The 23,958-nt window shown below is 57.8% G+C and overlaps 2 protein-coding genes and 1 long non-coding RNA gene across 18 annotated transcripts in view; 1 reads left to right on the forward strand and 2 right to left on the reverse strand.

Moving 5' to 3' along the window:
* The first annotated feature begins 4,317 nt into the window (after positions 1-4,317).
* Slc13a3 (solute carrier family 13 member 3) overlaps positions 4,318-23,958 on the forward strand; it is a 60,922-nt gene continuing 41,281 nt past the window's right edge. For 5 of the 7 annotated variants that reach the window (XM_078052033.1, XM_078052030.1, XM_078052034.1 and 2 more), the window contains exon 1: positions 4,318-4,480. In XM_078052033.1, coding sequence (XP_077908159.1) covers positions 4,370-4,480 — 111 coding nt within the window. In that variant the 5' untranslated portion in view covers positions 4,318-4,369. The remainder of the gene's footprint in view (positions 4,481-23,958) is intronic. The other 2 variants (XM_078052032.1, XM_078052031.1) reach the window with 1 other exon arrangement.
* Positions 4,487-11,735, reverse strand: LOC144378201 (uncharacterized). Of its 2 annotated transcripts, XR_013439876.1 has the most exons (6): positions 9,156-11,735; positions 8,062-8,306; positions 7,235-7,346; positions 6,626-6,954; positions 5,899-6,145; positions 4,487-5,501 (listed from the first exon to the last, which is right to left on the reverse strand). It is a non-coding gene; the product is annotated as an uncharacterized LOC144378201 (long non-coding RNA). The 2 variants fall into 2 exon arrangements; XR_013439875.1 differs by lacking the exon at positions 9,156-11,735 and having other exon boundaries at positions 8,062-9,009.
* LOC110598144 (uncharacterized) lies at positions 19,063-21,732 on the reverse strand. Of its 9 annotated transcripts, none has more exons than XR_013439872.1 (4): positions 21,009-21,340; positions 20,412-20,597; positions 19,603-19,824; positions 19,063-19,357 (listed from the first exon to the last, which is right to left on the reverse strand). XR_013439872.1 is itself a non-coding variant. In XM_078052039.1 (4 exons), the coding sequence occupies exons 1-4, from the start codon at positions 21,128-21,130 to the stop codon at positions 19,419-19,421; spliced, it is 435 nt and encodes a 144-aa protein (XP_077908165.1). In that variant the 5' UTR covers positions 21,131-21,340; the 3' UTR covers positions 19,063-19,418. The 9 variants fall into 9 exon arrangements, 3 of the variants coding, with proteins under 3 accessions (XP_077908165.1, XP_077908164.1, XP_077908163.1); XR_013439871.1 differs by having other exon boundaries at positions 19,063-19,360; XR_013439869.1 differs by having other exon boundaries at positions 19,063-19,485.

A 23,958-nucleotide genomic window follows, 5' to 3' on the forward strand; every position in this document is an offset into this window, starting at 1 on the left:
TGCTCAGATTTTTAAGTTCTCAGAGACTTTTTTTTTTAATTATGACAAATGGAATTATCTAAACAGCATGCATTAATACATGGGAAATTAATATGGAAAATTATAAAAAGAATTAATAGAAATACTAGAGTTTAAAAATACAATATCAGAAATGAAAAGTTAAAATCTAAAGCAAACTGGACACAGCAAAGGAAAATATCTGTGAAGTTGAAGATGGAATATAAAATGCCCAGACTGAAGCACAGAGAGAAAAACAAAGTGAAAAAATATACAAGACATGACCTGAGATTTGTAAGATGATATACTGAATCCTCTGACATAAGTACAACAAGTTTTGAAGGAGAGGAGAGAAGGAGGAAAAAGAAGTATCTGGAGACATGGTGACAGGGCACAGTCCAAACTGATGGAAGACACCCACACACAGATCCAAAACCTGCTCGGCAAACTCCAAGGAAATAAGTACAAGACAGTGCATCCCAGCACAGTACAACCCAAATGCTGCAAAGCCAGAGATAAAGAGACCTTCCAACAGCGTAAAGAGGTATGTGACCTAAAGGGAACAGTGATACAAATGGTAGCTGATCTCTTACCAAAAACAATGTGAACTTGAAGACAGTGAGATGATGTCTTTAAAGTGCTGAAAGAAAAAAAAACAACAGAAAAAAACTGGTCGACTCTCACAGTGAAAATCACTTCACTCTGTATCCAGTGAAAACAACTTCAAACCCAGATACTTCCAGAAAAACCAAAGCAGAGGGAATTCCTCCTCCCAGACCAGCAATGTAAGAAATGGTAAAAGGAAAGGACGCCAGCGACTAAGAGAATGAAGCTGGATCTTCCTGTCAGGAAGGAACCAAGAGAGAGCTAAATATCTGGGGAATGTAAAAGACCATTTTAGAAGTACCTTCATTTTAATTTATTTATCCATATCTTTAAAAGATTATTGACTGTTAAAAATATAACAATGGAGGCAGGAGGATCACAAGTTCAAGGCCAGCCTCAGCAACTTATCAAAGCCCTAAGCAACTTAGCAAGACCCTGTTTTGAAACTTTAAAAAGAGGGGAGGAAGGGGTTCTGGGGAAGTGTCTCAGTGGTTAAGCGCCCCTGGGTTCAGTCCCCAGTACCCAAAAACAGAACAATTGTATTGTACAATTTATAAAGTGGGGTTCTGGTAAATTTTTAACAAGTGGCTCTCTGAGGGGGAAAAAGTCCTTATTCATAGCACCTTATTATTACTGTAAGGTAAGTATTTCCATAATGGTGATTTCAAGTTATCAGTTCTACAGCTGGCTTGTATTTTTGTTTTTTCAAATTTAACAGTCCTCTCTCATGGTGAGCTTCAGCACACCACTGGGTTTATAGAATACATAAATTTAAAAAGACAATGAGAATACAAAGAGTGAGAGGGAAGTGGGAAGTGGAATGGTATGGTTCTTATGCTGTTCCTAAAATAACACCTTGTCATATGAAAGGAGACTGTGGTGGATGCATGTCTTAACCTCTAGAGAATCATTAAAATGATAATACAGAAGAATGAAAAAATAATAATACATGAAATAGATGGAACTCCCAAAAGTATATTCAGATGGCACAAAAAAAGACACAAGAGAAGAAAAAGAGGAACAAATAACACATAGAATAAATAGAAAATAAATAGCTAAAGAGGACACTTAAATCCAACCAGAAAAATAATTACATTAAACGTAAATGGACTAAATACTCCAATTAAAACTCAGAAGCTTGGTGCAGAGGTGCACATCTGTAGTCCCAGTGACTTGAGAGACTGAGGCAGGAGGAATGCAAGTTCCAGGGCATCCTGAGCAACTTAGCAAGACCCTGTCTCAAAATGAAAAATAAAAATGGCTGGGCACATAGCTCAGTGGTAGAATGCTCCTGGATACCATCCCCAGTACTACAAGAACGAGAAACAGAGACAGATATAGAGATAGAGACAGACAGGATAAAAAGCAAAGTCTATCTGTCTACTACATACAAGAAACAGTTATGAATATCGAAGCATATATAGGTTGACAGTAAAAAAAAAAAAAAAAAAAAAAAAAGGAAAAAGTTATCCCAGGGCTGGGTAGAGCACTTGCCTCACATGTATGAGGCCCTGGATTTGATCCTTAGCACTACATAAAAATAAATAAAGATATTGTGTCCATCTACAACTAGAAAAAAAATTTTTAAAAAGAAAGAAAAAGATATTCCATGTCAACATTAAGCATAAGAAAGTTAACATAGCTATATTAATATCATGGTAGCATCTTGAGTTTCCTAAATTATATTTGACTGTTGAAGCAAAAAGTGTAACACTGATGTGGATATAAATGTATTAAGAGTAAATACTATAAACAATCCTATTATAAATGAGATAAGGTTAAAAAATGAGAAGATACGGTTTCTTCATTTCTCTGAATCTGGCAAAATGACACCAGTAGACTCACGCTAACTTATGTATACTTAATGCTCAGACCTACACTGAAAAAGACACAAACAACAAAACCCAAACAACCCAAGGGCAGAGGACTCTTCTCCAGAGAAGCTGTATAGATGGCCAATAAGCACGTGAGAAGGCTCAGCCTCAGTAACCATTAGGGAAATGCACATCAAAATCCCGAGAGAGACTCCACACCCCAACAGTGTGGCTATCATGGCGGGGAAACCCTGGAAACAAATGCTGGTGAAGTAGGAACCCTGGTGCACTGTTGGCAGGAATATAAAGTGGGGCAACATCTATGGCCATTCCTCCACAAAACAAGCATAGAGTTACAATGTGAGCAAGTAGTCCCACTTTTGGAAAGTAGAGACTCAGATACTTGTCCACCGTGTTCATAGCAGCATTACTTGTAATGGCCAAAAGGTGAAACAGTATCAACAAATGAATGGATAAACAGCAAAGCATGGCACATACATGCAATGAAGTTTTAAAAATATTTAGTTAGTTAGTTATAGGTGGACACAATATCTTTATTTTGTTTTTAGGTGGTGCTGAGGATTGAAACCAGTGCTTCGTGCTTGGTAGGCGAATGCTCTACCTCCGAGCCACAGCCTCAGCCCCATGCAATGGAATTCTATTCAGAAAAAAAAAAATTCTGACACAAGCGACAATATGAATGACCCTGGAAAACATGTTAAGTGAGATAAACCAATAAACCCAGTCAGAAGACAAGTGTTCTGATGCTGTTTATGTCAGTAAAATATCTAGATCCACCCAATTCACAGAAACAGAAAGTTGGGGTGGGGGGACGGCAGAGGCTGGGGGAGTTAATGAACCAGTGCAGGTTTCAGAGACAGAACTTCCAGACCTAGGACTTCGCAAAGAATTTGAAATCAAAAGCATGACCCGAAGGAAAATTTAACTGGGAGCACATCAAACTGAGGACGCCCGCGGAAGCCCGTTAGAGACTCACAGGGCCCGGTGTCGGGGCACCCCAAGACCCTCAAAGCTCCACGCAGGGCAGAAAGCCAGGGACGCCCAGAGCGCGGCCCGGAGGGAGGAGAGCGCCCAGGAGGAGCCGCGGGGCGTTAGGGAACAGATGAACCTCGGGGAGGCAGCGCCACGTCCCTAGCGACTGGTTACGACCAGCGAGGGCGCCAAACGCCGCGGGACGCCCAGAAACCCACTCTTCAGGACCTGCGCGGGACGCTGCGATGACACAGCGACTTCGGGAGCCTGTTTTATCTGTTTCTTTAAAAGACCAGCCCTGGCACCCTGTGCCTTCATCCAAGAGGAAGGAGAAGCCTTCTCCAGGGAGAAGGGACCCACAGGTCCCTCGCCAACCACGGGAGAGAATGAGAAAAACCGCTGGCGCTGGGGCGCCTCCCCGCTGTTCTCTGAACTTCCCCGCACACCCCGCCCCTGGCCCCGACGGCCGGTCACGGCCGTCCCTCCCGCTTTCAGATGAGCAAACTGAGGCTGGGGTCCGAGGCTGGGGGACGAGGCTGGGGTCCGAGGCTGGGGGGCGAGGCTGGGGTCCGAGGCTGGGGTCCGAGGCTGGGGGGCGAGGCTGGGGGACGAGGCTGGGGGGCGAGGCTCGTCCTGGCAGCACGTGGCGGAGCCAGGGTCTGCACCAGGTCCTCCGCACGGTCCTCCTCACGCTGTGCTTCTCTGGGCGGGGAAGGTCGGGCCAGCTGTCCCGGGACACCGCTGCGAAGCTGCGAGGCTTCCACCCGAGGCCAGGCGCCTGCACAGCTGGGTCCCTGTCCCCGGGCTCCGCTCGCTCCTGCGCCCGGCCGCGGGGAGGAGGAGAGCGAGGGCGGGACGCGGCCGGCGCAGTCCCCTCCCCGGACCCTCCTCCGGGCTTTAAGCCGGCGCCCGGGCCCCGCGGGGCAGTCGGGCCGGCCCGGGCGCCGGGGATCGCGCGGATGGCGGCGCTGGCGGCCCTGGCCAAGAAGGTGTGGAGCGCGCGGCGGCTGCTGGTGCTGCTGCTCACGCCGCTGGCGCTGCTGCCGGTGGTCTTCGCCCTGCCGCCCAAGGTAACCCTCCCACCCGCCCGCGCCACCCGCTGCGCCTCGTCCCGACAGGCCGTCGCGGCCGCGATCCTCTCCCCTTGGCCTGCCTCGGACTCCGGGAAGGCCGCTCCGTCCCCGGGTATTTCTCCTGCTCTTTGGAGAGCGGCCTTCGGGCCCTCTCCAGGCTGCGGGATGATTTCTGGTTCTGAACTCTGACTGGTGCTTGGCCACGCTGCGGTGCACATTCCCCTTCACGGTGACCATGAACGCCCAAGGATGCCGGGGTGGGTGGCCTGGGCAAGTCACTAAACCTCTCTCAAGTGAACTCCCGTAAAGACAGGGGGGTGATGGTGTCAACCTGTGGCCTAGTGGTGACTTTAAATGAGGCGATGTGTGTGAATCTCTTCCAACAGCCTGGTGCACAGTAAGTGCCTAATACATGCTTGCTGGCCTTTCCTTTGCACCAGGTCCTTTGGTGACAGGGGGCAGATTTAATGAGTGCCTCAGGCGCATCATCTTAAAATCCTTTCAGCTGCGCCGGAGGGGGAAGCTATTACCCCACACTCCAGAGGTAGAAACCAAGGCCCAGAGAGAATGACCTCAGAGTCACACAGCCAGTGACTGCGTAGGGATTTGCCCCCTGGCTTGTCCCCAGATTTTCAAAGAAAGTAACTCTAGAAGATCAAAGGCTGCGGCTGAGGTCAGAGGAAATGGACATGCTGGGGGCTGGAGGGAGAGGGTACCCGGCCCCTCCTGGGTCCCTCGCCTGTGCCAACCCATCGGCCGATGTGGAAGACAGAGTTCCTACTCAAGAGATGGCTTCACCGCTCCTCCCCGGGATGCCGCGCGAGGCAGTTCACGTGCACAAAATCACAGCACAGAGAAGGTGTCTCCGTGGTGCCTTACCCAGCACTGCCCAGCTGAGAGCCAGGGGCGCCGTCTGAAGGAAGCGGCCCCTCCTTGGTACAGGAGTAAGGAGGTGGCACCCGGTGGTGGCTGGGAGACCCAGGACAGTGGTGTGGACGAGTCTTAGCTGTCGGACCCTCTTGACATGAAAACCAGAAAATAAATGATGTGTAAGTCTGAGGTTGCCGGGCGAAAGCCAGCCCGCCTCAGCCCCCTTCTGCCCTGTGGTTCTCCAGCCGAGCTCCTCTCTTCCCTGGGTCCCGCTTTTCTGGCCTTTAAACTGGGGTGTCACCTCCCTGCCTCTGGGGAGCAATGGGAGGGGTGGCGTGAGCCGCTGACTGAGGCCGGCTGGAACCTGCTGGGAAGGCGAGGCTGGGCCAGTGCTGCTGTCCCCAGGCCCCCCAGAGACTGAGGAAGAAGAGAGGAACCCCCGCGTCCGTCCCTGACCTGTCTCTGCAAGATGGTGTCCATGCGTCATGAGGTCAAAAGCCTGTACTAACTCTGGGGTCTCTAGAAGAAAAACGATACACACTTACAAAAACGAAATTCAGCACGGAGCTGGGGTGGCCGTGAGGTTTAAGCTTCACTAGTTTTGCAGGACTCCTCTGTCCCCAACGCACACGAGTGGGTAGCAGGGAACGTGACAGTGAATGCGGCAGCCACCCCTACCAAAAGGAGCGCTTTTCAATGCCGAACTCCGCTGGCTCCGGGCTGGACCGAGCTCCTCAGGCACTGTCCCATATAATGTCCAAAAAACCAAGGAGGCAGCTGCTTTTTGAGACCCTATTTGACGAGTGAGGAAACAGAAGCTCAGCAAGGTTAGGTTATCTGCCCAAAGTTGCACAGCTGGTCCAAAGCTGGAGAGCAGAGGTTGTAGTTTAACCACTCTCCTTGGTTCTGATTCAGTAGGAACCACTCCTGTTTCCTGCAGTTCCCTGGAGGGAACCCTCTGTCTGGCCCTAGATGTCACTGCTTCTTTAAGTGACTGACAAACCAGCACCTTCTCTTTGGTGCTTGGGGTGGAAAGTTCTAGCCTCCTTCAAAATTTCTGATGACATACACGAAGCCCCCTCCCCCACATATATTCTTGGACATTAAGAAGTGACACGTTTCTCAATCTGATGTCCAATGTGAATAAGTGTGCCCTTAAGGAACATTGCTGTTTTTATTGCAAAACTGGGTTTGCTCTGCACGGGCAGCCACAAGACTTTCATCTTAACCAGACCCTCCCCACGATGGCCTTGCCAAACGCTGGTGATCTACCTTAAAAATAGTCTTGCTCTGCACTGTGTCTCCGACGTAAGTGCCTGCAGCGCCAGCTTCATCCCCAACACCAGAATGCCACTGCTGCACCTCTCCGCAGCCACCAGCGCAGGGCGTCTTGTACTCCGGGTTCCTAGGAAGCGTGTTTGTTTGGTGCTGGGATTGAACCCAGGGCGATCTCCACCACGGCCACACACCTGCCCTTTTTCTTTCTGAGTTGCTTAGGGCATCTGAGTTGCTGAGGCTGGCTTTGAACTCACGCTCCTCCTGCCTCTGCCTTCAGAGCTCGGGGATCACAGGGGGGCTCCGCTGTACCTGGGTCCTACAAACTTTTGAGAAATGCCAGATACCAGATCAGGATGGGGGCTTGAGAGGCCAGCGTTGCTGCTTGCTGGGTGCTGAGGAGGGTTTTCCAGCTCTGTGATTTCTAGGGGTAAGTGTGGTCCAGAGAGAGCTGGGCTGGTCTGCAGGGAGCTGTGGTCAAGCCAGCGCAGGCACAGAGAGTGTTCTTACACTATGTCCTCTGGCCTGGACGTGGCCAGCAGGGAGGGAAGGACCTGGGGTGCAGAGGCTGGAATCTCCAGCCCCACTGGGGATCCTGGCTCTTACCCCAAAGAATGCCAGCTGCTCAGGACATCAGGATGCTGCTGACTCTAAGTTTTTCAAGTGTGGCCATCGCGGGAATCGGAGGTTTGGGGAGTGGCCTTGCACAACATGGGCCCTAGGGAGCAGGCAGAGATGGACGGTTAGACAGGCTTGCAAATAAGCATCAGCCCCATGAATTTGCAAAGTCTGGCTCCCTTTCTTGCCTTGCACCACTGAGAGCAAATGAAGCCCTGCTGACCATTTGGCCAAGATGAGTCCTTGACAGTGGGCACTCGTAGGTGACTCCAAGGACACTCCGAGTGGAGGGAGTCCGGGTGTGCTAGACAGGGCTGCTACAGGATGTTGTACAGGTTGTACACTGATCAAGGGGCCTTGCCGAGGCCAGCAAGGCTGACCGGCCTGTCTGCCCATGCCAAACTGCGCCTCGGTGTGAGCCGATCCACCTCTACTGTCTGTCTGCACAGAGGTGTGCGAGAGGCTCCCCGCAGGCTTGTTCTGGGACGGGGCTCTTGGGAGGCTGCGGAGCTCCTGTAGGTCAGAGGCCCACTTCCCACATTTGCCTGATTCCCAGCAGCTGGTGACCAGGGAACCGTCATGTTGTTCCCAGTTCTGAGGTCTTGAAATCAGAAGTGGATTCCCACCCCACATGCTGGCCCTGTGGCCTCGGGCAAGTCACGGTCCCTGTCTGGGCCTCCGCAGGCCTCGTGGCCTCGGGTCTTCCACACCCGATTCTGGACCCACTGCCGGGGTGCACCTTGGCTGGGGACTCCAGAGGTCGGTGCCCGCCCAGCTCCCGGTGTCCCCTTGTGCATGATGGCTGTCCCTGTCACCTCAGATAGAAAGAAGGGCCTCCTGGTGTGACCCTGCGGCACGCAGGGAGACTGTTGTGCACGGTCTGGCTGGACCTGGAGCCTCCACCAGGGTCCTCACGGGAGGGCGCGGCAGGAGTCAGAGGCTGAGCGAGGGTGACGTGGCCAGGCTGGGTTCTCTGCGGCAGCTTCCCGAGGCACCTGCCCGCTGGCCCTGGACTTTAGCCTGGTGGACATGATCCCCAACTTCCGGCCTCCGGCCTGCCCTGCGGGAGCCCGGGTGCCATAGGTCGTGATTCTTGGGGTCGTTTGTTGCAGGAGCGACAGGGAATGAACAAGGAGGGCTTGGGGGAAGTGGAGCCTCACTTTTGGCCCTGAGTTCCCAAGTGCTACTTGCCCAGGGTCACATGGCCCTGTCACATGGGCCCCTGTTCCTGGGACGCACACGCCTGTTCAGGAGGGAGCTGCTAGGTTGGGACAGGTCCAGGCTGGGGATGTCTCTGCGTATGAGTTCGTCTCTGGCCTCTACCTGATGAGCTGTGTGATTCGGGAACAGTGTCTGGACCTCTCTGAATCCATTACCCACCTTAAAAAATGGACGTATCCACCGTCTTTCCTCACTGGGTTTTGTGATAAAAAATAAGTAAGCTCCTATTTGAAAAGCCACTTCTCAGAGACACATAAGTTGTTTCTCCGGCGATGGAATCCAGGGCTTGCCCGTGCTGGGCCAGTGCGTCACCACTGAGCTGCACCCAGCCCCCTCAAAACCACTTCTGAGCCGGGACCTTGCTAATGGGCCTGGCTGGCTTTGAAATGCCTCCCGCCTCAGCCTCCAGAGCTGCTGGGGCCTCGGGCCTGCGTCCTGGCGCTGCCCTGGGGCACTCAGTTCTCTTCAGATCCCTGGAGTCACCAAGGGAGGAGAAGCGGGCGTTGACCGATGGCTTAGGAAGAATCCCGGGCCCTGCTCCGTGACCCACCTCCCGCTCCCCCCACTCCCGCCAGGCTGCTCCTGCAGTTCCTGAATCCGCCCAGGCTGCCCGTCACCCCAGGGCCCTTGCCCTGCCGTCCCCCAGATGTCCCGCGGTCCTCGCCCCACTCCCTTCATCTCAGCTCACCTCCCTGCGTCTCTGCCCCATCAGAAAGGGAAGTGAAGCCGCTCCACTCTCCGCCCTGTTTTCCTTCGGGACCTTTCCCACCACCTGCCCCCTGAGCCGCTGTGTGTGTCCCTGCGGTGCGGCTCCTCGAGCTGCGGTTCTTTTGTCTGGTTCATCATCGGGTCTTCAGTGCCCGCACAGAGTGGGTGCTCAATAAGCGCGTGTCACAGAGAGAAACGAAGGTGGGTCTCGCACCAAGGTCGTGACCCTCATTTCCTCGCGAATCCCCGCTGCAGCCCCAAGGAGAAGCCGCCGGCCCCGGTGCGTTGGCTCCGCTCTGCTGGTTCTTTGTTTTCTCGGTGTGGTGCCGGGGTTGAACCCAGGGCCGCTTTACCTGGGGACCGCCTCCCCAGCCCTGGGTTTCACTTCTGGGGATGGACCCAGGGGCGCTTGACCACTGAGCGCACCCGGCCCTTCATGTACTTTATTTGGAGACAGGGTCTTGCAGAGTTACTTAGGGCCTTTCTGTGTTGCTGAGGCTGGCCTTGAACTTGCAATCCTCCTGCCTCGGCCTCCCCAGTCGCTGGGATCACAGGTGTGCACCGCCGAGCCCAGCTCTGTCTTGTTCCTGCATTTGCCCAGTGAGGAATCCGAGGGCAGAGGGCAGAGGGCAGAGGGCAGCTGAGGGAACGGTTCCCAGCCAAGTCTCCCCACTCGTGCCTCCTGCACTGAGACGCTGAGTCCGCCCCCTCTGAGAACAATCGGAAGCTGACTCAAGAGCTGGGAAGAGGGCCGGGCCAGGGCAGGGACAGCTGTGGGCGACCGTGATGCTCTGGGTGGGGCTGGCCACCAGAGAGAGGATGGGGTGAGGGGCTCCTGAAGAGCGGAGCCAAAGGCGGGAGGAGGAGTCCCCGCTCACTGACCCACTGAGCTGGCCCCAGCCACCGCTGCTGAGTGCTGCCAAGTGCACAGGGTGCTGTGCCTCGTGGGCGGCCTGGCTGGTCCTGACCGCATCCCAGTGAGGTGGCCCTGAGGGAGCAAGGCCGGGTCGGAGCCGCAGAGCCAGGGCCCCGTGGGTGGTGGGAGGCAGAAGGCCCCCGGGGCCGCGTGATCTGCCTGCTGCCCGCCTGGCCCCTGGACCCGCCTCAGAGTCCCTGCACAGACTTGGCTGCCACAGGGGAGGGGGAGGGGAGCGGGGGAGGGGGAGCGTGCCCGTCAGCCTCTCAGATCCCTGCAGACGGCCTGGGTCCCGAGGCACCCACACCCGTTGGTCAGAGGTGGAGGAGTGGGAGCCGTGGGCGAGCCCTGGAGGGCTCATGGCAGGAGTGGAGGCCCGAGGCCAGGCAGGCAGGCCCAGGGTGGGCGGGAGCGCTGCCCACGGGTGCCCACAGGGCTTCCCGGGTGATGAGGGCGGCTGGAAAATGGCCTGGAGTGTGGTGCCTAGGACTGTGGGTTTGGGCTTGTTGGGTTCTGAAAGCAGCACTTGTAGACGAGTGGGTTGGGATCTCTAGGAACTGGCCAGCCCTGGAGGCGCAGCACCTGCGGGTGTCAGAGCATCAGACACAAAACTTAGTTCAGCGTCCTGCACTCTCCTCTTCTCTCACTATGCCTCAGCCTCACACGCCTCTGTTCCTCAGACTGGCCAAGACCACACCTGCCCCAGGGCCTTTGCACTTGCCTTCCCTGGATGACCCTGGCCTCCTGTCTTCTGTGGCTGGCCTCTGCTCATTTGGGTCTTTGCCAGCACGCTTGCCCTCCTCACTGCACAAACCTCTTCCTGAAACATCTCTGCCTTACTGCCTTCAGGGATGTATTCCCAATCTCAAACAAGCATCTTTCTGCCTCTCCCACCAGGCTGTGGGCAATGTAGGGACAGGGCCCCCAGGACCTAGAACAGCATCCAACACGAGTAGGCACTCAGCACGTGCATGGCAGAGTCTGGATTTGAAGGCAGGTTCTGATTTCAGAGCACTGTGCTCTCCAGAGCCCCAGGCTGTGGCCCAAATCGTGGAGCGTTCGGGCTGAGCTCAGTGTTTTCAGCTGGGAGGGGGCTGGAGGGACCTTCTCCGCCCTCTGCCAGCAGGGCGGGTGGTCCCAGAGCCCCCAGCTGGGCCCCCTTCAAGTTCTCCCTGCCAGGTTGACCCGCTGCCCCTTCCCGAGCGGGCACAGGACCCTGTGCTCCTCTGAGGCCCTGCCAGGCCTCCAGGCTCCCTGCTCCTGCAGGTGTGTAAACAGGCCCACGAGGCCCCGCCAAGCGGCAGGGAGCAAGATTGTGTTTCCTGACCACTCCGGACAGTGCCCTCTGGCCCATGAGCAGGGCTTTCTGACACCCCCAGACCTGCCTGGGGCCTGGAGCAGGTGGAAGGCTCGGCCACTCTCGCTGCTGGAGGTGGGTCAGGGTCTTGGAGACACAGGGCCATGCTGCCCCGGGGAGCCTCAGCTGCTTCTCGGCCCTGAAGTGTGCGGGACCAACGTCCCTGCTGGGCCCACTGGGCCACCTGACCTGGTGCCAGCAGAGCCCGTTGTCGGCATAATAAGGGGCACTGCTCTGTGCTCTGTCCACTTGTCCCTGAGATCCCCACGAGGGGGGCAGTGACCCCGTCTCGATAGAGACATGGCCCTTCCCCCGGCCAGGCCCCCCCTGTCCCCTTGCTGTGCTCTCCCGACCTGGGAGGAGTGTGCTTTCGCCTCCTCAAGCCCCCGAGGGCAGGTGCTGGTCCCTGGCCCTGCGGGAGGTGAACTGGAGCTTGCCCTGGGCCCAGGCCCTGTCCATGCCCCTCCTCTGTCCCAGAGGGACTCTGGGAATCCAGCTGCCCCTCTCTGCACTCCCTGAGGGCCGGCTGCGGTTCCACACACTTCACTGAAGCTCCTGCCGCTCCGTGGCCAGGGGCGGACACCAGGAGGCAGACTCAGATGAGGAGACGAGGCCCGGGCGGTCAGTTGCCTGCCCAGGCGCCCGTGGCGGGAGGCGTCAGAGCCGGGGTACAGACACCCACGCTCTGGCCCTGGTGTGTCCCTGCAGGCCCGGGGTGGTGGGCCCACCTCACAGATGCAGAGGCCGAGGCCCAGGAGGTAGGGCCTGGAGCGGCAGCGCACAGCCGCGGCAGGGGCCTGGGCTGGCCTCGGGCGGCCTTGCTGAAGGCTCAGCTCCTCCTTGGCCGGCTGTGGGCAGAGGTGCCATCCAGACACGGGGCAGGCGTCCAGGAGCGGGCGAGGGCTCAGGCCTTGGAGGAGACGGGGCTCAAGTGCTGGCCATACCCAGTGCGCGGCCGTGGCCAGTCCTCCCCCCCTGCGCCTCGTTTCCTCATCCACGAGGCAGGTGTCCAGTGGCCGCGGGCTCCAGAGCACCCCACATGTTGCCTGTGGGCGCCGCGGCGCTGGGCTTCTGGCCGTACCGACAAGGCTCCGGTCGTCTCACGTTGGTCCCAGGGGACATCTGGCCACTTGAGGCCATTCTGATCGTCACATCCCAGGGTGGGGTGCTACCGGCCTCTGGTGGGTCCGCGAACACCCTGCATCGTGGAGGGGGCCCCGGCTCCCCATCTCCGCAGCGAGGCTGGGGGCGGCACAGTGCAGCCCTCTTTGCTGTGGGGAAGCTGGGGCTGCAGAGTGGGGTGCTTGGGGGGCACCGGGCTGGCAGCGGAGGGAGGCCCAGGGAAGGGCTGGGAGCGGGGAGTCTTCCGGACCGGCCAGAGCACTCGCTGCGGGCTCAGAGGCCAGCTCCGGGCTCTGCCTGCCCCCTGCCCTCTGCCCTCTGGCCCCTGGACAGCCGCCTTCTCTGGGGTGGGAAATGACAAAAGAAGGCCTGTCCCACCCTGGGCCTCCGTGTCCCCGGCCCCTCTCTCTCCTGCCAGGCACGGGGAGCTGCTGGCTCCGGGGCTGGAGTTGGGGCAGCGGTCAGGGAAGTTCCCCTGGCCCCTCGGCCACCCCTGCCCATCGGCTTCTCTGGAGGGGCTGGAACAGCCAGGAGCCCTCACCTGGGGCTGGCGAGGGCTTCTCTGCGCCGAGGACATCTGGGGCTGGAACTGTGGGGCGCAGGCCTGCGGAGCCTGGCGAGCCTGACCTGCGGCTGCCTGTGGCCACCTCTGCTGGGCTCCGGGAGCCCACGGCCGGCTCTGGGTACTCTCGCCCACTGCAGGGAGGCTGCCGGGCGCCTGCCTCCCCCACGCCTCTCCTGCTGTGAGCTGCACAGACCCGGGCGCTTCCGTCTCTGGAAGAGGGGCCTGCTTTTCCCCAGACTTGCCCCTGGGGCGGGGCAGGGGGTGAGCACAGGCCCCAGCGCCAGACCCCAGGCCTGCCTCCCACCTCTTGGCTGCACGACCTGGACACGCCCCTTGTCCTCCCTGTGCCTTGGCTTCCTCGTCTATCAGATGGGACGCTGCGGCTGCCCTTGGGACCTGGCGAAGGGGCCTCCTGCGCCTGGACTGCTCAGGGCCGCAGCTGGCTGCGTGGTGGTCTGCTCTGCACTTGAGCCCCGGGAACCGCGGTCGGACGAGCTCCTGGGCCTCCGGCTCCGTCCCCGGCTCAGTGGTCTTAGGCCCTGGATTCCCCTCCCCCTAGAGAATGGAAAGAAGCGTGTCTCCCAGAGGTGTGGGGACGGTTGGTGACACAGTGCTCATTCAGAGGACACCTCAGAGAAGGCTCCCGTCCTTCTTAATCTCAGCCCAAATCCCAGAGCCAGGGGACGCTGAGGCTCAGGGTCAAGTGGAGCTGGCGACCCCCAGGCCAGGCCTCGGCAGCAGGGCCAGCTGGGCAGCCGGGGGGTAGATGGTGGCCGACCAGGAACGCAGAGGGCAGGGCCCATCCCAGAGGGCACAGGCTGCAGCCGGCAGCTCAGGGGGCCGCGTGTGGCTCCGTGGGTGGAACGCGGTGCTGCCATCGCCAGCCGGGGTTTCCTCACGGGTCACGCGGCCTGCCTGCCTCGAAGGAAGCCAAGTCTTTGCCCACAGAGAAGGTGAATAGTGCCGTGCACCCTGCTCGCGGTTCTCAGCACACAGAAGGTGCTCAATCAATGTCCCAGTTGGCTGTGCATTAAGAACCGCCATCTCTGCCTGTGCCCCTGCGCCAGGCACTGTCACAGGGGCCAAGACGTCAGTCAGAACTACTAGCCGAGCACCTGCGAGGCACCAGCTGCCCTTCTAGGGGACAGGGCGTGAACTCAGCCACAAGTCACTGCCCAGTGGAGCCGACGTCCTGGAGGGACACAGAGAGCCAAAGCACATGGGGGGAGTGTGGTCTGCAGCACGTCCCTTGATGCTGAGGTAGGAGGTGGCAGGGGCCCAGGGACAGAGACAGTGCCGTTCTAGAGTCGGAGGTGCCACTGGGAAGGAGCTTTTGAGAAAGGCCTGAAGGAGGCGGAGGAGCCGGAGATGGAGAGAGGAAGGGCCTCCGGGCAGCGGGAGCAGCGAGTGCAACGGGCCTGAGGTGGGAGCGGGTGAGTGCTCCAGGGGCAGCAGACGGTCCTCCTCTCCTCACCATGGCCCTTCCCAGGACCCTGGTCCTCCCCCAGAGAAATGAAGTGAAATCCCAGGGCCTCGGCGAGGTCTGAAGGCTGGCGCCATCCAGGCCTGCAGACTGGCCTCCCCCCGGCCAGGCCTGCAGGGTGAGCTCTGGACGCCCCCTCAGGCATGAGCGTGAAGGGACCGCTGGGCGAGGGAGCTTGGCCACGGGGAGCTGAGGAGCCGCCCAGGGTCACACAGTGAGTCAGCTTCTTTTTCCCAAAGACGATGTGTCCTGCTGCGCTGAGCCAGGCAGCGTGGTCCTGGGCCGCCCCTGCCCGGTCCCTGCCCTGCCAGGCTGGTAATGATTAGTGAGCCGGGCAGCCCCAGGGCGCAGACTGCCCGGGAACACTTTTAATGAATGGCTCCGTGAACTTGAACTTGTCACAACATCTGCTAATGAGTCCAGGGTCTGACATCCCGCAGAGCAGGGGTGGGGTGAGGGGGCTGGCTCAGAGGTCACCGGGCAGCTCCCCCCTGTCCTCTGTGAGCAGTGCCAGCAGCTGCCTTCCCTCTGCTCCTCCTCTTTGCTGACCACGAGGGCCCTGAGGCCAGACCAGGGCTCTGGGCACGGACCTTCCGGTGGGATCCTGGCTTCATCCCTGCCAGAGTGCACTCGTGGGCAGAGCCACCAGCCCCCGGCCCCAGTCTTCTCATTTCTGAGCAGGTGGCTGAGATGAGCCGGAGGGCAAGTGCAGGTCACGCCTGCCTGGCGCCTGGGTGGAGTGGGTGCTCCATGAAGGCTGGCTTTGTGACCCCTGGATGCCCACACTGAGGCACAGTGGCCCTGAGCAAGTCCTGCGGCCCGAGCCACAGTACGCCCAACACCCTACCCGGTGGCCACGGATGTGGGTTTTTAACAAAGGAACCCTCGGAACCATGCCCGGTGCCTAATAAGTGCTCCGTGTGTGACGGCCTTGCACTGCAGTGGTATGGCACCAGGTGACGGGGACAGCTGCTTGAGACGGCGGGAGAAATGCTCCTGGTGTCACCCAGCTCTCTGTGGCCTCGTCGTCTCCTCCGGCGGCCTCTGCCCTGGTCCACCACGCATTCCCACTTACGGATGAGACAGGGAGACTCAGAGGGCCAAGCGGTCAGATCGGAGAAGCGACCTGGCCAAGAGGGCACAGCAGTCGTGAGTGACAGGCGTGGGGCTTCAAACCCTGCTGGCTCAGAGGGCCCAGCCCGGGCAGGGCTGGCGAGGGACCCCTGAGGTGCAAGGTGTGGCTTCTTCCTTGCCAGAGGTCGGAGCTCAGGGCCTCCCAGCTGGCCCTGGGCGCTCAGGTGGCAGCGGGAGGTACGGCTGAGGCCGCTGGCCCCAGGCCTGCCCCCTCAGGTCTGGCCTGAACCTGCATGGGGTTTCCGGTACCTCCCAGAGCCTGGTCACAGGCCAGTGCGTGACAGGAGTGTCTGCAGCAGCCCAGGGAGCAGGGGTGTCCTGAGAGCTCTGCCCCCAGCCCTGGAGAGGACGTGCCCCTCTTTCCTCCCTGTCGTGGGCAGAGGGCAAGCTTGGGGTGGTGGGGACAGAGCAGCCTTGAGCCTGCCTGGAAGCCAGGCCCAGCTCAAAAATTAACCGCCTGACGCGGCACTTCCCCTGCCCCCACTCCTCGTGTTTTGCCTACAAACTTTAATCCCTTGGTGAGTTGGCTAAGCTAGAGAGGCTGGGGTGCCGTGGGGGGATTACAAGGCTTCCTGCAAGGCACTCACACCCTGGGCCATGTGTCTGGGTTGGGTGGACATGAACAGGGCTGCTCAGGGACTGTGACCACCACCACCCCTGCCCCACTCACCCTGTCCTTGCTCCCAACAGGGCAGATCAGGGCAGGACCAGGCTTAAGGAGGGCTCATTGTGAGGGTCATGGGTGCCGTGCCCTAGTGCCAGCTGGGCTCCCAACCACTGTGGCCTGAAAAGCTCGGGACCATCACCTCTTAATGAGGAAAGAGAGAGAAGCTTCTGGCTGACACAGTCTACCTCTGACTTGCTGGGTGGCCTCAGGCAAGCCTCTTTCCTTCTCTTTCCCTCTACTGTCCTTGGGTTAGACAGACAGATTTTCTCAGTGTCAGCACTATTGTCATTGACACGGGGGGGGGGTAATCTTGATTGCAGACGGAGGGCACCTGGGCGCTGCAGGAGGTCAGCAGCAGCCCAGCGTGTTCACTAGATGCTGGCAGCACCTCCCACCTCTCATGACAATCAGCGACCTCCCCTGGGGGACAAAACCGCCCGCCCCCCCATGGGAACCATGGGTTTACATTTTTGAAGTCCAGCCTTAAGGAATTGAACTTGTATTATTTATAATAAAATAATGTTGATATATGATCATAACAATGCAGCAGAACAACAGGCCATTTGTCGGGGTACCCTCGTACCGACCCCTGGGGGTGTGTCTTACATTAACAGCTCTGTCCCCCAGGTGGGCATCAATGTCATGTGTCTACATCAGGCAAACTGAGGGCAGGGGCTCACCAAGCAGCCCAGGATGGCTGACTAGAGAGTGGGGGCCTGGGGTGGCGTCTCCACGCCCCCTCCTTCCCGCATGCCGGGAGCCAGGGAGCAGAGGACCGTGGTTCTGATGGCCAAGTCCGCAGGGGAGGCTCTCGGGGCTCAAGGTGGCAGAACAGGCTGCTCTGTCCCAGCCGTCTCTGCAGCAGCCTGACAGCAGCCACCAAAGGGACAAAAGGAGAAAAAGAGGCCACCTTCCAGGGAAGCAGGGGACAGTCCACCCGCGAGGTCCAGCAGACAGGGCCTTGGGGTTGGGCCTGGGGCAGGAGGAACCAGGAGCAGCCCAGCAGCCGGGCAGGACCGGCTTCCCCCTTCCCTTCCAGTCCCCAGCCTCCCTCTTCCTGGAAAGCCTGGGGTAAGGAGAGACCTTGAGACATGTGACAGCCCAGGCGGGGTGTGCTGATCCCGGAGGCTCAATGACCTTTGGCAAGAAGTGGGCAGTCAGAGGGCCGGGGAAGGAGGGGACGGATAGCGGCCACACGTGGGCCAGGGGTCCCATGTTCTCTCTGCAGGAGTCAAGGGAACAGGAAGGCTGGGGGCCACCACGCCGGACCTCCTTGGTGTTGTGCTCAGCAAGGCTCCCGCCTGCCAGCCCAGAAGACTCCAGGGCCGGCTGGGGAGAAAGGTCCAGGACTCACTGTGCAAACGGTAGACACCTGCAGCCCCGCCCACCTTCCCCCCAACAAAGAAATGGGCCTGGAAGGCGGCCCCCATTCTGTAGGGAGCAGCCAGTGTGGACCCTCACCAGGATGGCCCCAGAGTGAAGAGACAGAGGGATGCACAGCGAAAGCCCGCGGAGAATAGAGCTGGGAGAGTCAGCCTGGAGCAGGAGGCGCAGGAGCAGGGGTTCCCTCTGAGATGTGAGCACATCAGAGAGGTGATGGCCTCCTGATCCCCAAATAGAGCACCAGATCTCAGAATGCGAGGTGCAGGGCCCGGAAGGGGAGGACGGGAACGCAGCGCTCAGAAAGAGAGCAAAGACAAGCAGCCACCCTCAGAGGAGAGGGGATGGGGACGTGCTCACACCATAACCAGGTTGTGACAGAGGGAGCGACAGGGAGAGGAAGCCGAGGAGAGGGGTGCTGGAGAGGAAGGACAGCAAGCCTCGACACGGTCGAGGTCCCTGCGGAGGACTAAGCAGCTGAGAACAAGGTGGAATCTTCAGTGGGAAAGACTTTGTTAAAACTAAAATATGTGCAGGTTGAAAAAGTACATTGTTCCCCAGAAAAAAAGGGACAGAGACTCGGCAACGCAGAGTTCAATCATGGCCACGTAAATGAACTTGGCAGTTGAACAAATCGGCGGATGGACATCCCGGTGAAATTCTGTGAGCTGTAAGGGGGAAGCAATGGACCTGGCCTCAAATTTCTCCTGCACAATAATCACGGGTCTCCGAGGAGGAGAGGGGAGCCCAAGAGCCGGGCCAGCATGTGAGCTTTACGTTCAGAGAATGTCTTCTTTTAAAAAAATATGTCTATTGGTTGTTGAACCTTGGAGAAACAGAGCAATGAATAAATAAGAATGCGCTCCTGGGGCTGGGGTGCTGGGGTGCAGCTCAGTGGCAAAGCGTCTGCCTTGCATTTGCAAAATCCTGGGTTCAACCCCCAAAAAGAAAGAAAGAAAAAAAGAATGCACCCGTTACCTCCCCCTCAGAGAACCGCCCCACATTTCCAATCGCCTTCGAACGCCTTTCCCCTGACAGCTGGACGTCCAAATATGATCATTCCAAATGTGCAGAGGAAGAGACTCAGCCCCGGGTGTTGTGTGGCTTGTCCTGGGAAACAGGAGCCAGCCTGTGGGGCCCAGTTCTGTCCAACAGAAGTCTGTGTGAGGAGGGAAGTAGCTACACCTGCTCTGTCCCCAAGGCAGACACCAGTCACAGGGGGCTGCTGAACCCTTGAAATGTGGCTAAGTCTCTGCGAAACCAGCAATTTAAACGTCATTTAATTTTAAGTACTATAAATAGTCGCATGTGACGGGGCTGCTGTATCTGGACAGTCCAGCTCAAGAGATGTCCTCAGCATCCCTTGTCTTCTGATGTTGCTGACTGCTTTCCACTTGGCCACTCTCAGACCCCTTCCATCTCAAGTTTTGCTGAGGTCTGGCCTCTGGGGCAGCCTCCTTGCTTTCAGGCCCCGGGCTTCTCCAGCCGCGATCTCCCGTGGCCTCCTCCTCGGCTCCTCCACACCTGGAGGCTGTCGCTGAGCTGCCGGCTGCACAATCTGCTGCGGATGGAGCGGATGGAGCGGAACTTCCCCTGGAGCTCGCCTTGCCAGGGGCCCCTCAGCTGATCCCCACTCCTGCAGAGCCTCTGGACAGGACAAAGTGGCACCAGGGCAAGCTGCTTGCCCTAGGGTGACCCAGAAAGTGAGTCTGCAAGATCTGACACTCCCCAACCTCTGACCTCCAGAAGTTAAAATTCAAAGGATCAGTGGCTGCCATCACGGGATGCCCTGCTCCCTCCTACCTGGATCCGCCCTTGAGGAGCAGGAGCCTGCCCTTCCCCCACACAGGTCACGTGGCTGGTCCCAGTTCACAGAGCACGGGGCCCAGCCACAGGGTGGAACCTGCCTGCCGTGGGGTGGGTCATCCACTGCGTTCCCCTTCACGGTGAGGTCTCAGAGCTCACCCTGCGCTCTCCATGGTGCTGAAGAAATCGCTCTGCCTCTCCAGGTCTCGGTTTTTATACCTGTAAAATGGGGGTTTTAACATGGAGCAGAGATTTCAGAACAGGGTCCTGTGACCCCTAGAGGTCCATCAGCACTTTGACATCACAGTCAAACCGTGTGTCTGTCTGGGCACTTTTCTGAGGTTTTCATTAATAATCAAAGACATCCATGACTCCACCAGTTAAAACCACGTCAACGCCCGATCATAGACCGATGAGTGTGGGTTGGACAGCCCTGGCCAATAATGGCCACCTCCCTGCTTTCCTTTCAATGAGTCAATCTTGTTAAGCTGAAGTTTCTAGGAAAGCAGTTTGAAGCTTCTCTTGAGGCCCCAGGAGTTCGGGGATCATGGGGCCCACGTGGCAGGGAGCAGAGGGGCTGAGCAGCCCTGCTGTCCTCAGGGGGCCTGTGCCACCTTCACCTTGGTCCCCACCCTTCCTACTGCACCCATGACACTGAAGCCCAGTGTCAACTGTAAATCATTGTCATGTTTGGGCATTTTTCCCCTGGAAAAATAGTGCTTTTCTGCCCTTCCAACACTGTCAAGAGCGCCAAGCAGGTTCGTCAAGATGGTGCGATTTTTCTCCCACCAGCTCACGTCACTCACCAGATAGTCCCCCGCGCCGCAGTCTGTGATGCCTGGTTTCTGTCACTTATTCTTTCACTTAGCAGATCTAGGAGGACCGGGGTAGAGGGGAACGGGACGGGCAGGGGCCCTGTGGCGTGGCCTTGTGGTCTGGGAGGAGAGGCTCTGAGAAAGGACACGCAGGAGACTGCAGCCAGGGAAAAGCGCCTGTCAAAAGACATGTGGAGCAGACCTGAGTCCCTCATGAGACTAGACTGGCTCCCGAGGAGGGGCCTTGGAAGGGAAGCTGGGCAGGGGGCCGGGGAGGGGACAGCAGGTGCTGAGTCCTGTTCTGGAGGTTGGCCCGTCTCATCCCCCAGGGGCCTCCACTTCCCATTTGGCCACCTCAGCTCTGAAGTCCCTGCCTCCAAGTCTCCTGGGGAGTCCCTTCTGTCCTCCAGGCCCCGCAGGGGAGGGAGGTGGAGGCGGGCAGTGGGCTTACTGATTCCCCCCAGAGCGGGCATCAGCGGGCACATCTGCAGCCACTTGCCCGCAGGAAGCTCAGCGGGGGAGGGGGAGCTGTTTGGGTCACCCTGGCACTGGTCCAGTCCCCAACCCGTGATGTCACGCCATACTCACTTCCTGCCAAAGTCCCCGGTGGCCACGGCAGACTCCCCAGGTCCCACCGTTTTCCTCAGGTCACCCCCCAGTTGACATGTGCTGTCCTGGGCCTTCCCTCCACCCAGGGCTGATGTGGGCATCCTCGCAGGAGCCGCCAGAGAGAGGAGGAGACGAGGAGTAGAGGAGAGAGGGGAGGGAGACGAGGAGGGGAGAGGCAGGCTGGCCCAGTGCCCACCCTGAAGGCCAGAGTTCAGCCGCGCGCCGTCCTCCCCGGTTCACCAGGTGTGGAAGGGTCACGCTGCACAGAGCACTCGCCGGCCATCACCCCCGAAGCAGACGTGCTCACGTGTCCTTACCAGTCACGATCACGATGTCCCCCAATGAGAAATGACCCAAATGTCCATTGGCAGAGACTGTAGAGCGAGTTGCCTGGGTTCAGAGAAGGAACAGCTCTCGACAGCCAAAAATAAACCCGGGGCTGATAAGTGCCACTTGGACGGATCTCGATATCACAGCAGACAAACGGCCAGACGCAGAGTGTGTCCCGAGTGGGTTCCGGATGCCGAGGCGGGAACAGGCGGAACCCAGCTGCGTTCGTTGCTGCTGCTTCGGGCACTGGGGCTTGGCCCAGCGGTGGGTGGGGTGACCTGAGAGGGCCCAGGGACGGTGTGGGGTGGGCGGTGGCTGTGGGGCTGGGAGTGGTCAGAACCCCCGAGCTCGCCCTCGCCCGGGTGTGGTGCTGCTGGTGGACTGGAGCTCAGGGCTGACTGAGAAAGCCGTCCCTCCTGCCCGGCTGCTGGGGGGACTGTCCTCTGGGGCAGTTCTTTTCCTATTACTTGTACCCCAAAACCCCTGGATATGAGGCTCGTTCCGTCACTCTTGGGAAATGATTAAAATCCCAATTGCTTGATCCACAGTCTCAATTCGGAAATCAGAATGGCCAGCTCCGGGGGTGACTGACATGTGGGACTGGACCTGAAGGGACCCCTCCCCTTTGCCTCTTTGGGCTGGGTGCTGGGAGAGGGAGGAGGGACAGCCTGTCTCCCAGGCCTTGGGTTTCATCTGTCCCTCCTGCACCCACCGTGAGAGCAACCTCTCTGCCTCAGTTGTCCTGTCAGTAGAATGGACACAGTGACCCCTGCCCTCAGCGGGTGAGAACAGAATGAGTTCATACGTTTGTAAAAGTGCCCAACGAATAGTACTGTCCAATCTCCGTAGCCCCTTAGATGTTTAAGAGGGACGAATTTAAAAGTGAGGACTCCTGTTAAAGGATGTCGTTTGTGAACGACAGACAGCGCAATGCCAGGAACTGAATTCTCTGTTTTCTTTTTCTTTTTGCGGAGCTGGGGATTGAACTCAGGGCCTTGTGTGTGCAGGACAAGCACTCCACCAACTGAGCTATATTCCCAGCCCCAGGAACAGAATCATCTGTATCAGTTTATGTGCGTGACCTGAATGGATGTCTTTTCATGATTCCCCCTGAAGAGAGGGAGGAAGTAGTAGTGCCTCCCAGTTCAGGTTGTGTGGGCGTTGAGTGAGTTGCCACATCAGAGAGCCCTGAACTGGGTGAACGACGGGAAGTGAGAAAGTACTTGGAAAATCAGTGGAGGGCGGGGTGTGGCTCGGTGGTAGAGCGCTCGCGCGCGCGTAGCATGCACGAGGCCCTGGCTTCGAGCCTCAGCACTCCCCCGAAAAATGTTGGTGGCTGTCATGATTGCTGCAATCCCTCCTGCACATCGTGTCGTGAGTCAAGACAGAAAAGGAAACTCTGAGCCGAGCGTCTCGGAGTTAAAGATGCCCAGGGGACCCCATGCCACGGCTCCCTACAATTCCAGGCCATTTTCTTTTGATGCCCTTATCAGGAAACCAGGCTCAGAAAACGCCATGGGAAGTGACCCTCCCTGTCCCCTGAGCTTGTGCACAATGGCTCATCCATTCCTCCGGTGTTTGGTAGAATGACTTCTGAAGCCACCACGGCCTGAAGGCTTGTGTGTGAGGGAGTTTACACGGATTGGATTTCTCTGGAGGAAATTGGACTGTCCAGCTCTTCTGTTTATTCTTCTGATAGTTGAGTGACACTTTTCAAGAAGGGGGTTTCCTTTAAGGCCGTCAGAGTTGTGGTGTACCTTGTGTGAACTGTCCTTTATTATTCTTTGGATGCTGTAAGGTCCACGGTTGGGCCTCTTCATTCTAGTCCCCTGTTAGGTGCTGACCTCAGAGTGTCACCAGCAGAGAAGCTACCTTCAGGCCTGAGGTGTTTAACTTGGGTGCTGGACATGATTCCTCCCTCCCTCTCTCTCTCTCTCTCTCTCACACACACACACACACACACACACACACACACACACACACACACACACATACCGATTCCTTTCAAGTTAGAGGAACGAGTTTGCCACGTTCCTCTACTGCTGCACAACTTTGCCCTCAGGTTGCGAGTACAATACACAAGCAAATGACCAGACGCTGGCGGGACAGCGCAGGGTCTGACCTTCGGACGCTGCCGGAGCTTTCGTTTGCTAATGTTTAGTTGAGGCAGTTTCTCCTGAGAGAAGTCTCCCCTGCTAACCCCTCTGGCCTCTCAGCTAAGTTAATGACTCCCGCTAGTTGTCCCTAATGGACTTGGAGCCACGGCTCCTTTGGGTCACGTGACTTGGTGCTGCTCTTAAAGAGTCTTTAGCCACTTGCCCCGAAAGCATTTAATTTTTTAAAACTTATCTTGGTTCTGGGGATTGAGCCCAGGGGTGCTTATCCACTGAGCCACACCCCCAGCCTCTTTTTTGTTTGTTTGTTTGTTTGTTTAGAATCAGGGTCTCACTGAGTTGCTGAGGCTGCTTTTGAACTCACAATCCTCCTGCCTCAGCCTCCCGAGGCCTGGGGTGACAGGCGTGTGCCACCTGCCCGCTGCCCACTGAGGGCAGAGGTTCTCTTCCTCCCTCTGCCCCCGAAGCTCCAGGACAGGGTCCAG

The sequence above is a fragment of the Ictidomys tridecemlineatus genome, chromosome 5, assembly GCF_052094955.1.
Source record: "Ictidomys tridecemlineatus isolate mIctTri1 chromosome 5, mIctTri1.hap1, whole genome shotgun sequence".
Classification (NCBI taxonomy): Eukaryota; Metazoa; Chordata; class Mammalia; order Rodentia; family Sciuridae; genus Ictidomys; species Ictidomys tridecemlineatus.

Coding starts and splice junctions, on each gene's coding strand:
- LOC110598144 (XM_078052037.1), bottom strand. CDS start 21,130: ATGCCCACATCAGCCCTGGGTGGAGGGAAGGCCCAGGACAGCACATGT. Junction 20,598..21,008: donor ACCGGGGACTTTGGCAGGAA/GTGAGTATGGCG, acceptor GTCTTTTGACAG/GCGCTTTTCCCTGGCTGCAG. Junction 19,361..19,764: donor AGCACCATGGAGAGCGCAGG/GTGAGCTCTGAG, acceptor CTCCATCCGCAG/CAGATTGTGCAGCCGGCAGC.